Source organism: Bubalus kerabau, chromosome 2 (genome assembly GCF_029407905.1).
Source record: "Bubalus kerabau isolate K-KA32 ecotype Philippines breed swamp buffalo chromosome 2, PCC_UOA_SB_1v2, whole genome shotgun sequence".
In the NCBI taxonomy this organism is placed as follows: Eukaryota; Metazoa; Chordata; class Mammalia; order Artiodactyla; family Bovidae; genus Bubalus; species Bubalus kerabau.
This window is the reverse complement of record NC_073625.1, coordinates 103,294,806-103,306,966: the sequence shown is the minus strand read 5'-3', so window position 1 is coordinate 103,306,966 and position 12,161 is coordinate 103,294,806. Positions and strand designations below refer to the sequence as shown.

The 12,161-nt window shown below is 43.4% G+C and overlaps 1 protein-coding gene across 1 annotated transcript in view; it reads right to left on the bottom strand.

Annotated features, from left to right (window-relative positions):
* Nucleotides 1-5,130: 5,130 nt before the first annotated feature.
* C2H3orf52 (chromosome 2 C3orf52 homolog) overlaps nucleotides 5,131-12,161 on the bottom strand; it is a 40,907-nt gene continuing 33,876 nt past the window's right edge. Inside the window, exons 5-6 of the mRNA XM_055570271.1 lie at nucleotides 11,175-11,392; nucleotides 5,131-6,527 (exon numbers count right to left, since the gene is read on the bottom strand). Of these exons, the coding sequence (XP_055426246.1) occupies nucleotides 6,523-6,527; nucleotides 11,175-11,392 (223 nt within the window). The 3' untranslated portion in view covers nucleotides 5,131-6,522. The remainder of the gene's footprint in view (nucleotides 6,528-11,174; nucleotides 11,393-12,161) is intronic.

Here is a 12,161-nt window from a genome sequence, read left to right as displayed (position 1 = left end):
AATCCTCCTCAATGTCCAACATCCTAAGATCACCCAACTATCCCGAATACTCACTCTTTGAGAAGGAAGTGACCATCTTTGGTTCTACGTGGCTTGGGATATGGGCCATTCTACTCAGTGGTGGGAGGGACTCCCTGGTTCCCTGCTCCTTTGTTCAGGTTCTTCTTATAAAATGTCTGTGTGGGCCATTCTACTCAGTGGTGGGAGGGACTCCCTGGTTCCCTGCTCCTTTGTTCAGGTTCTTCTTATAAAATGTCTGTGTGATTGTGCTCTGAAGTCACAGGGATGATTCACCCCTCATATTAAAAGCCCCCAGGGATGGGGGAGCCTGGTAGGCTACCATCTATGGGGTTGCACAGAGTCGGACATGACTGAAGCGACTTAGCAGCAGCACGTTACCCAAAGGGCAACCTCATTCCACATACGTCTATGTACCAACTCCTTGCTCATAACCTTCCAAGTAGGTGCCCATGGCATTCCTCTCACTCCATGCCTCTAAGCAGTGTCCTTTGCCGTGGGGGAGGGGAAGGAGAGAGTGGAATGAATTGGGAGAGTAATAATGACATATATACACTACCATGTGTAAAGCAGATAGCTAGTGGGGCCCTGCATAGTGCAGGGAGCTCAGCTTGATGCTCTGTGATGACCTAGAGGGCTGGGACGGCAGCGGGGAGGAGGCTCAAGAAGGAAGGGATATATGTATACATATAGCTGATTCACGTTGTTGTCCAGCAGAAATGGACACAACATTGTAAAGCAACTGTACTCCAATAAAAATAAATGTATATTAAAAAAATAATAATAAGTAGTGTCCTTTGCAGAGTGTCTTTGACTCATTGACCCTGGTGCCTTGGTTGGTTAAATTGGTAAGTTCCAGGCCAGATAACTTTGTATTTCTCCCTAGAATCTTAGGAAAAATCATAGCATCAGAGAAAGACAGACTAGAAAGGTCATTGGAGATCCTTTAATTCCACTCTCTTTTTTTGGCACAGAAAGGATAAACTAGCTTACTGAACACTGCAAGTGAGTGGCAGAACTTTACCTAGAGCCTGATTTCCTGGCTTCCACTTTGGTGCTCTTCCAATATACTATACAGAAGGGCTCTACTATACTGTATGTGTGTTATATACTATGTCATGTATAAACTATGAATAAAGTGTCACACTGGAAAAATCTCACACACACACACACACACGCGCCCCTTCTCTAATGAGCATGTCTCCCTCTGTCTCAATTATTTACTTTCTCTTCTTTCTTTTAGTGTTTCTAGAATTATGCCCAGCCCTTAAAACAGGGTCAGCATACTATGGCCCACAGGCCAAATCTGGCTGACTTGCTATTCTGGTAAATAAAAGCTTGGCAGCTCACAGCCTGCTCATTTATCTATGCACTCGCTGTGGCTTCTCAACTTCTGGAGAGCTGAAATGTTGTAATTCACACTACGGGTCCTTCAAAGCCAAAAATATTTATTTGGGAGCCCTTTTCAGAGGGAAAAAAAAGAGTTTGCAGATCCTTTTCTTAAACAATCAAATAGATAAACTAAACAAAAATGTGTTTTGGGTCTTGGTGTAACCATAATTGTTGGTGCTAATAAAATGGCATGGAAATATTAAACCACAATTTAGGGTAAGAGCAAGAACAATCAGCAAATTAGACTATTTCTATATGCACACCTGTGCTCTCAACTTCCCGTTTTATTTAACCCATAACCATTGTCCTAATTTGAGGGATGTTAAAATAGTAAGAAGCTTGTTGAGACAAGTAGTAGATGCATTATGAGTTTAATCGCCTTTTTGCTCCCCAGTGAACCAAAGTTAAACAGTGTTGCTATTTAAAATGTGCTAAGTGCCCTGTTGGGATAATTCAGTGACTTAAGGTTGGATGTGTCAACACAGGTTTGATGAGGCTTCAGTCAGTCCATGATCTTGAGCTAAGCCAATCACATCTTAATATCGTGTCCTCTGCTAACTTCCTAGTTTCAGCAAAATTCTTCCACATGGAATCCTAACTTTGACCTTTGGTCGAGATACACTCAATTTCAAAAGGAGGCATGCATGGCAACGGAGAATACAGTACAAGATGTAATGTGGCTTAGGGCAAAGAGTGCGCGTGCTAGAGTCAGACGATTAATGATTTGAGTCCTGGTTTCATCTCTTCCTCGATCTGTGAACTTGAGCATGTAAGAGGCTCAGCTCCATCACCCATAAGCAGGAGGATTTCATTCAATGTGTGTACATCATCTGCCACAGATTACGAACAAATTCTGTCAACAAGCAAAAGGATACAAAAATCTTTATCATGTATAGAGAAAAATTTGCACTGATGTGTCCGGTGATTCAGGGCCACTTGGCAGTCTCCCTTCAAGGCAGACACGTAATTACTGGGGATTTTTCACTTAGAAATTGGACCACTGTGGAAGTTGATTAGTAAGTGTTTGTAGTTACAACATAATAAGTTATAGTTGTTTGGGTCTTACCCTGTAAAAGTATTATCTGTCCCAAATATGCTTCATTTGGGGAACATATTAAGTATAAATGCTTAAACAAAGAAAACTGTCTTATAATGAAATTTAAAGGAATTATGAAAGGAAACTATTTTTGAGCAAGAGAGTCTTTGAAATACCTACTATGGCTGTATTTAATGCTGATCTGTTTTCCATAGACTTCAGGATTTCTAATGAAAGCAGTGTACTCTTTTTACAGAAAATGTACCTTCAGACACACACAGACAAATTTGTATACAATTTCATTTGGGGATGCAATCCCTAAATTAAAGAATTCCTGTTCTTGATAAGAAACTGAGCCTGAGAATTTAAAATGCTCCCTTAAGTCACACATACAATCGGAAAACTCCCCTCCCCCATGCTGATCTTAAAACTACACATAGCCAAAGTTCGCAGAGGCATATGCAGTGTCTGCAGGTTTTGTGGTTTCTGCTTTATGCTCACACTAGTACCTATAAATAATCTCTTAGTCTGTGAATAAATTCTTATGTTAGAACACAACAGAGGTACAAGAGAAGAACAAAGATAGGTCAAGAAAATCTACCGTTGACAACAAATAAATTGTTTTAAATAAATAGCATTATTCAAATGCTAATGCTTTTAAGACAACCTTGGGTGACAGGGGCTTCAACTATGGAAGGAATAGAAGGGCGTAGGTAGAATAGGAACGTTGAGGCCTCAAGGTTCCACAGGAGCCTTCAGAGGAAAAGGAGATACTGTTTACATTTTATCTGACTCTGTTCTTTTCCAAGTCAACCTACTGAGTTCAGAAAGCTAGTTGTGAGCCACTTGATCTGAGTGTGCCTCGGATCTGTCAACTGTTAATTGGATCTGTGTAAGTTCCACTTTCCTAACAGAGGCACTTGGTAAAGGGTTGAGTGGTCATGATCACCCCAGAGAGTCTTGCTCAGTCTGATAACCCACCTCTCAACCCATCCCCTTCCCTACCTCCTGTGCTCTTCATGGATTTCCAGAAGGTAGCCAGGCCTGACCCTGTAGCCTGCATGACCCTGGAGTGCCCACCAGTTGGAGGCCATTGATCAGGTGTTTCCCACTAGGCTGGACTTTGCTCCCCACAACTGTGGGATTCTGGGCTGGTCCTTCCACCTTTCCGTACCTTGGTTTCCTAACGATAAGATGAGAGAACTGCCTTCTGCTGCTAAGAGGATAATGAACTCGGATCATAAAGGAAAAGTTGCTGCTGGCAATGTAGTAATTGTGTGAATAAGCTTATTTTGAAACAATAATGGGAGCCGAGAGGGGAAGATTTATAGAGACTTCTCCCATTTTTCGCAGCACTAGACTTTGAATAAGGCAGGAGTCCATATCTAAAGGGAAAAGATGAAAACATGTGTCTCATCCTAAGACACAAACATGTAAAAAGAAAGAAAATGTGTCTACTCAAATCCCACCATTGCTTCAAAGTTCAGCTCCAGTCCTACTTGCTAGCAAAGCCTCCTCCAGTTAAATTAGACTTTTCACCCTTTTCTCTGACCATCACACAGTCCTACAGTTCATCTTTAATATCTTGTTTTTCCCGCTGTTTCCCATTTCATCTGTGCAGAGCCTGAGTCGCTAATAAGACCAGCAGTTTTTTTCCTTCTTATCATTCTCATCTTCATTAGTATATTCTGTAGCCTTCTGCAACTCACATCATTAAAAACAATCTGCAAAACTAAGTTAAACTGAAAGGCAGAAAAGAATGGGACATGGCTAGAATTTTCTTTGGAGATGGGGAGAGGGCAGGTTCCACTGATCTGTTGTGTACTTTCTGTCCATACTTAAGTGACTCCCAGTTTTTCTTCTCAAGTCCTTCAGTGAGAGATTTCCCAGTGGTCCAGTGGCTAGGACTCCATGCTTCCACTGAAGAGGGCTCAGGTTCGATCCCTTTCAGGAAACTAAGATCCTGCAGACAGCACAGAGAGGCAGCCCCAAAATAGTTCACTTGGGAATTCCCTGGCTGTCCAATGCCTGGGTTCCATTCCTGGTAAGGGAACTAGGATCTCACAAGCCTCAAAAAAAAAAAAAAAAAAAATGCTGTTATACCACAGATATTTGTTGAAACCTTCTTATGCACCATGTGGTATAAAGATGCGTGGGAGCCAATTAATTCATCTCCTGTAGCAAAATGTGTATAAATGTCATTCCCCCCCCAAACACCTCAAAATGCTCTAATCACAAAGTTCATTTCTTTCCACGCCATTTGGGCAGAAGGGTCAAACCAACAGAAAATCCTCTCTATGACTTTCAAGTGGTCAAAACCTGAGGCAAGGTGCTTGTATCTTGGTGGTTTCCAACAGAGAAGGGAAGATCAGAACCAAACCCAGTCCTGCCTCCAGACAGGAACCAGCCCTTCCTTCTAGCCCCAGGCTCTTCAGACACCTGGTCATGCCCGCAGGGCCCCAAGGGAAGTGGCGAGAAGAGACAGCCCCTCTGCAACAGGAACAGGGAGAGGAGGACCCAGCCCAGGCGGGTTCAATCTTATTCACTCAGAAGGGGAAGCTGCCCTCATGAAAAGGTCGCTTCCAACACCAATTACTGCAAGGACACGCCAGTCCAAACCCAGGCCCTGGAGAGTTAATGCCTACAGAGCAAACATTAATACAGCAAAATGGAAGCAAAAATAATTTATTGTCAATATTTTAAATCCTCTCCAAAGAAGTTCTTCATTATTTTCTTAAAAGTACAAACATGAAAGTTTAGGTTTGACATATAAAATATAAAGAGGAAGAAGGGAAATTCACCTGTTTCACTAGTTTAAGGAACTATGCTCAAAATGAGACACCGAGTTACAATAAACATATCTTCCAATTAAATAACAAAGCACATTCACATTATCCAGAGTCCTGGGTCTTAAAGAGCTCAACAAACCTAGCCTGAGATGCACACTCTGACACATCCCCTTACACAGCTGCCCTCCCCTGACATCATCCACCGGGCCCAGTTAAGATCCTGAGGCTATGAACCTCTCATTACGTAACCACAGAACTTGCCTGGAAAATTTCCAGCAATGTTATTTTCCTAACAAGACACTCTGTTCCCTCTTGACAGGTAATTCTATGTCTGTAGGCGACCAACACAGTCCCTCTTGTACCCCCCAACCCTCACCTGCCAAAGGATCTGGCATTAAACTTCCAGCGGTTTAGTTCTGAGAGTGGTTCTTCCTATTTCACAACCATCTTCAATAAGATACACAATCAGTGCTTGAAGACACTGAGTCCTACAGGAAGGCTAGTGACCCCAGATAACAAAAAGTCAACATGAACTACCTCTAGCAGATGGTAAGCAGTCTTAACGATTGTCTGATGGAAGCTGATGAAAATATAAATGGACAAACTATCCAAAATGAAGAGCCGTGTGTTCAAAATTCACAGGGACCCGTGTCTCCAAAAGAGGTGTTCAGGAGACACAGTAATTATGCAGGGAAATAATTAAGAAACACACATCTCATTTCTGTAGTGTTACATAATGCTGTAACATTGGGTGACATGCCAAGGCTGGTTTCCTGAGATGTGACAAGTCAACGTGTCTTGGAAGTAGACATGAACAATGTTAATTACCTTTGACAAAGTGCACGCCTTTTCCTCACAGCCTTGTCTGGAGGTAGGTCAAATGTAGGGTTGAGAGGGAGGAGAGCAACTGGCTGAACTCTCCCTTGCTTGGCCTCTCCCTGTTCTCTCTCCTCCAGCCCCGGTTGGCGGGATCCTGCCTGAAAGAACCCCTTGCCCTAAAAAGAGCGTGTCCATTGTGGGTGAAGGGACCTCCCCCTGCAGGTCTGCCAGGCGCCCCATCATGCCACCCCATCCGGACCCAGCTGGGGCAGAGCTGGAGTATTGTTTTGTTAAACACTGAAGCAGACTCTAACTGTGCAGAAGCTGGAGGAAAAGGACCGCCTCCACGCCTCTCATCATTTTGAGTCCTTCCATGTTAATTCTCAGGATCTCTTCTGTAAAGTGGAATGAACTCTCCGCATCCCAAAGTTCAGCAGAGTGCTACTGTCAGACATAGATCAACCTTCATCATTCTGAAAAGGAAATAGAAACAAGAGTCACCGTTTAAAAAAAAGGCATAATTATTTTAAACATTTATGTTTTTATTTTATTTCACTGGGTTTGATTATGAACTCCAATGTAAAACTGGAATATGTGTAAACTCTTAACAGAGGAGATTTACTCTCCACGTAGCATACACACACACACAGGTTCACAACTCCTGAATTCCTTTCAAAAGGAAATAACAGATCGGGTTTAGACCTGGGTAGTTAAGTTGAGGTTCCCCCCCTGCACTGGGGATAGATAAAATTTTGCTTTGTTTTTGATTTTTGCTGCTTTTTGTTTGTTTAAAACTAAATAGGAATGAGGAAAGTTGAGGGTAGGTAAGCTCTTTCAAAACTGTGAGACAACCCCCACCACATTTAAAAAAAAAAAAAAAAGGAAATAACACATTGTTTGCTTATTTACTTTGGCATAATTCATGATAAACAACATTTTGATGAGGACTTTTGGATGCAAAGGACATTTTAACAGTCAATCTTTTTTCCATAGTCTAATCATAAAAATATTTCTAAATTTTCATTTTTTTTAATATAAGCACAATATACAGTGAGAAATTCTAATGAGGGAAATGGTGCAGAGCTGGCCTAAGGCCAAGGCATTTGGGCAATGACTGAGGACAAGACACGGGGAGCCCACGTACTCCACAGTGGGGTTCTGGTGGTTGATGTTTGAGGCTGGATCTTCCTTTGCTGTCAGAATCTGTCCTGTGCTTTGTAAGAGGTTTAAAGAATCCCTGGCCTCTGGCATCCTAGATGCTAGGATCCCACATACACTCCCAATTATGACAATTAAAATGTCTCCGGACCTTGCCAAATACCCCTGGGGGACAAAACCGCACTGATTGAGAAGCAGTATTCTTTGGATAAACACTGCGCTTTCTGGGGAATCTGTAAACAACCTCAACGGTTGCCCTTGACACCCCAGGTAGTCTTTTCAAGGGCAGAATGCGCACTCTGGCCTCTCTGCCAGCAGCCCATAGTTTACCCCAGATTTGTAAAACAAGATTCATCATTCTCATTGCCTGGAACTCTTTCCTCTTCTCTCTCACACTGATCAGTTTTTGCTTTTGTTCCTTACTCAGTCTACCGGTTGACTCCTTCACAGGTCAGAAAACAGTACAAAATAACTACCCCACGTCCAAAATAACTCACAAGGTTCAAAATAAGTCATACAGCTGTTTTACATTGTAAAACATATTTCCCCTCCTTATCTCAAGACCCTACCCTCCACTAGATGAAGAAGCTCAAGGAATAGGGGGATGGGGAAGGAGCAATCCATCACCAAAAAAAAATTCCCTTAACCTTGAGGATATTATGCTAAGTGAAATAAGTCAGAGAAAGACAAATATTGCAAGATCTCACTTACATGTAGAATCTCCAAACTCATAAAAACAGAGATCAGATTGATGGTTGCCTCTTGAGAGTCCCTTGGACTGCAAGGAGATCCAACCAGTCCATTCTAAAGGAGATCAGCCCTGGGTGTTCTTTGGAAGGAACGATGCTAAAGCTGAAACTCCAGTACTTTGGCCACCTCATGCAAAGAGTTGATTCATTGGAAAAGACTCTGATGCTGGGAGGGATTGGGGGCAGGAGGAAAAGGGGACAACAGAGGATGAGATGGCCGGATGGCATCACCAATTCGACGGACATGAGTTTGAATGAACTCCAGGAGTTGGTGATGGACAGGGAGGCCTGGCGTGCTGCGATTCATGGGGTCGCAAAGAGTCGGACACGACTGAGCGACTGAACTGAACTGAACTGAAAAGGCAAGGTGTGAAGGAGGAGGAATTGAATGAAGGTGGTCAAAAAACACAAACTTCCTGTTATAAATCAGTCCTGGGAACAAGTTCTCACAAGGGGAAAAATAGTTTTGTAACTTACAAGGTGATGGTGATGGACGTTAACTGCACTTATTATGGCAATCATTTCACAATATATGGGTTGGGTCACTATTCTGTAACCCTTAAACTTATACTGTCTTATTTGTTAATTATATCTCAATTAACACTGCAAGAAAATATAAATTAAAAAATTCCCTTATGATTCTAATATTAAAGGAAGTTTTTCTTTGTAGAAGGCATCAAAATGCTTGCAGTTAGGTCAAGCAGTCATATTCCCGAATTAGAGAATGAAAAATACACAAACAATCCCTTAGGGATCCAAATTACAAGCTAATTTAAGGTTCAGGTTCTCTAGCACACACGTTGGAAATTCCAAGGAACTGCAGACTGGCTCCAGGGAATCCTTGGAATCCCTGAAATTGTAAAATTCTGTCCAGGGGGAAGAGTGTGTGCATTTTTTCCAGGGAGAAATTACACGGCTGTCTCCAAATTCTCTAAGGGGCATTTGAACCAAGCAATTTTAAAATCCACTGCCCTTTGTAGAACAGACTTGTGGCTGCCAAGCGGGAGAAAGGCTGGTAGAGTGATGGATCAGGAGTTTGGGGTTAGTGGATACAAACTATAATATAGAGAATGGATAAAGAACAAGGTCTTACTGTATAACACAGGGAACTCTATTCAATATCCTATGATAAACCACAATGGAAAAGAATCTGAAAAAGAACATATGCATATAAATAGATACGTGCTGTGCTTAGTCGCTCAATCATGTCCGACTCTTTGACAGATAGATATAGGTATAACTACGTCACTATACGGCAGAAATTAGCACAACACTGTAAACTGACTATACTCCAATAATTTTTTTTAATGGCCAAAAAAAAAAAAGAAGCTTTGCTCTTTGAAGAATTAGAACATGATCTTTGTGGGAAACCAGCTGCCTAGCTCATCGCAGAAGGGGCTACCCTGCCAAGCCCACAGTGCCTGGGAACGTGGGAGTCGGCCTCAGAACCCCAGGCCTTGCTGGTCCCTCCTGGGGCCCCTCTGGTTCCTGCCACCCCTCTCCGCCCTCCCTCTGGATTTGCCCTGAGTTGCCCCTCTGCCTCCCTGCCCTCTAGACTCTCTTTGTCCTTGCTTGCTTTCCAAATGGTCACTGTCTTCCCTTCCATTTGAGAGGAAACTGATACTCACACTCCTGAAAATATCAAACACTGTCCAGGCTCTGCAAAGAGGGTGTGGGGTCATGGAGACCCCCCCTGCCCAGGAGAAATGCCCGAGAGAAAGAGTGCGGTCTCCTTGAGAAGCAGAAACGCTGTTGCTCACGGCTGCATCCTGGGGGCCACGCAGAGTCTGAGGCTCACCTCCAGGTCTGTCAGGCCTCACAAGCAACCTGCTGTTTGCCATACTGTGTGGACTTCCCAGCTTCATAATCCTCCTCAACTCTTTCTCACCCTCCTCCTAATCCCTCATCTCCATTTGGAAAGAGCTGGGGACCACAGTTTCAGAGAGGAGGCTCAGAGAGTCCAGGCCAGTCACCACACAGCAGGCCAGAGGGCCTCTTCTCTCTTTCCGCTGTACACAGGACGGGGCTGAAGGATCCTTTCTTCCTCCCTCCTTCTCTCCCTCCTTCTTTCTTTTTAGAATTCCTGTGGAGGAGGCAGAACCTTTTCACTCCACACAATATGTTACTGGTCTGGCCCACAGACACACTCCATCTATTCAGATGCTCAGTGAGGAAACTCTTCACTGTGTGACTTTCCCAGTGAGCTAGAAGCTGGCCCTCTGAATGTCATTCCTTTTATTCATTTGGGGAAAAGAATGCTTTAAGAACTGCTTTATATAACTCTCTGCTCTCCCAGGCCAAGGTTAGTCCACTTCCACCTCTTGTCCCCAAGAATCGAGTGTCATCACGGTAAACACCTCTTCTCACACCGCAGGGGATGTGTGTGCTCTATAATCTGCTCCACTCTTCTGACCCTTGGCTGGCCCCACGCCTGCTGCTCACCACATCTCCTTCGTGACTGCCTTTGTCATTCATTCAACTAGGATTTACCACTGATGTACAGAGTGCTTCTGATGGATTGTGGATAAGGAACCATCCAAAATCATTAGCATTATGGACTAACCAAGATCCAAAACCCATCCAAGTGAGCAATTAGAAGTGGAAAACAAGAATGGAAAGTAAGGTCAACAGTGCAGACCACAGGGAGGAGGTCTCAGAGGCTGGCGGTAATCTCAACTCCCACCTTCCTTCCTGATAGGTTTTGTATAGTGTTCTCAGATTCTTACAAGTGGGGTGTCATCTATGCTTATTAAACAACGTCCATTTCCTCATTCCATTCTTAAACGTGGATGCACATTTTGCTTATAATCTTCTAAGAAAGAGACAAGCTTGCCTTTTTATGTCCCTCTGTTAATATCTTAGACTAGTGGGCTTCAACAGAAAAAGATATTCTCCAGATTGAACCGTCTTTCAACAATTTAATATACCATTTACTTCAAATTCTTCAGTACTTGCTTCTCCGGTGAGACCACAGCGTTTCCATGAAGGTGTCTAATGATATTGTGACATGGGATTCAGAGCTTTGAATGTGGGTGAACCACAGCGAGGAAACACATAGCAACCCTCATTTTTATAGTTTGCTTCCATGACTTTTTTTTCCAGCTTCTCTATGTGCTCACAAAGGGTAGGGACTGGGTGACCTCCATGGACATGGAAGATCGCCTGCTCAGAAATCAAAGCAAGCTGTCTGCCCCACCTGGTTCCCCCGTTTACCGTCACAGCTCTGCCTTCCGGACATGCTCAACTTATCGTAGGTGCAGAGGGATCCTGGATCAAGCCCCAGAGTTTCACAACCAGCCATGTTCTGATCATGGAAATCCTGCTGCAAAACACCCAGCACGAACTCCTCACTCATCACATACTTCATAAAACTGTCATCTTCAGGAGGAACCCTGAAGTGCAGGCGGAAGATTATTGTGGCGTTTTCACCACTGAAAGGCAAACCAAACAGAGACAATAAACATATCAACAGAACCAGACTGCAACTCAGGAAATTGATTTTAGCAAAAACATCTTTTGAGTTCTACATGCTCTCCCAGTATAAAAAAGCAAAGAGTGTACTACCCTAGAAGAGCCCTTGTCAATGCACCTATCATACAAAATTGCAGTTATCCAAACCTCCTCCTTTCACCTAAAACCCAACCCCGAGAAGCCCGCCGTGAGAGGCCACGCAGGAGAGGCTCCAAGAGCTGCCTAACACCACGCTTTGCCCAGAGGCAGGCCAAGGAAGCCCTTCTCTCCCTGGTCTCCTTTCTCCCACAGGTGCTTGTCAAAGCTATCCAGTTTAATCAGTTCATCACTTAACCTATAAAATGGCCCAAGTAGGGCCCAGAGCTCCCTGCATTGGCAGGATACACAATCCTAAACTCCCCAGATGGCCCTGGGTACCTGCAGCATATCTTACCTCCCTGGTTTGTCCCCAAAGTGAGAAACTGTTTCTGTCCTGTTTCTACTTCCCACAGTTTTGCAACTCTCAGTAAGGGGACCTAGGAAAGGGAGTTTTTCTCTTTCTAGAACATATTCTCCTACTTCTAAAAGAAAAATAATCATACGGCTATCCTCAGCTAATCAATGGTCTACACAGCTTGTTAAATGCTACCTCCCCATTTAGAATTCTCACAATTATCCTTTGGTTCAAGAAGGCCAGATTTTTTTTTTAAAGGCCTAGTTTAAGAAGTAGCAATAAAATATTTAAGAGTG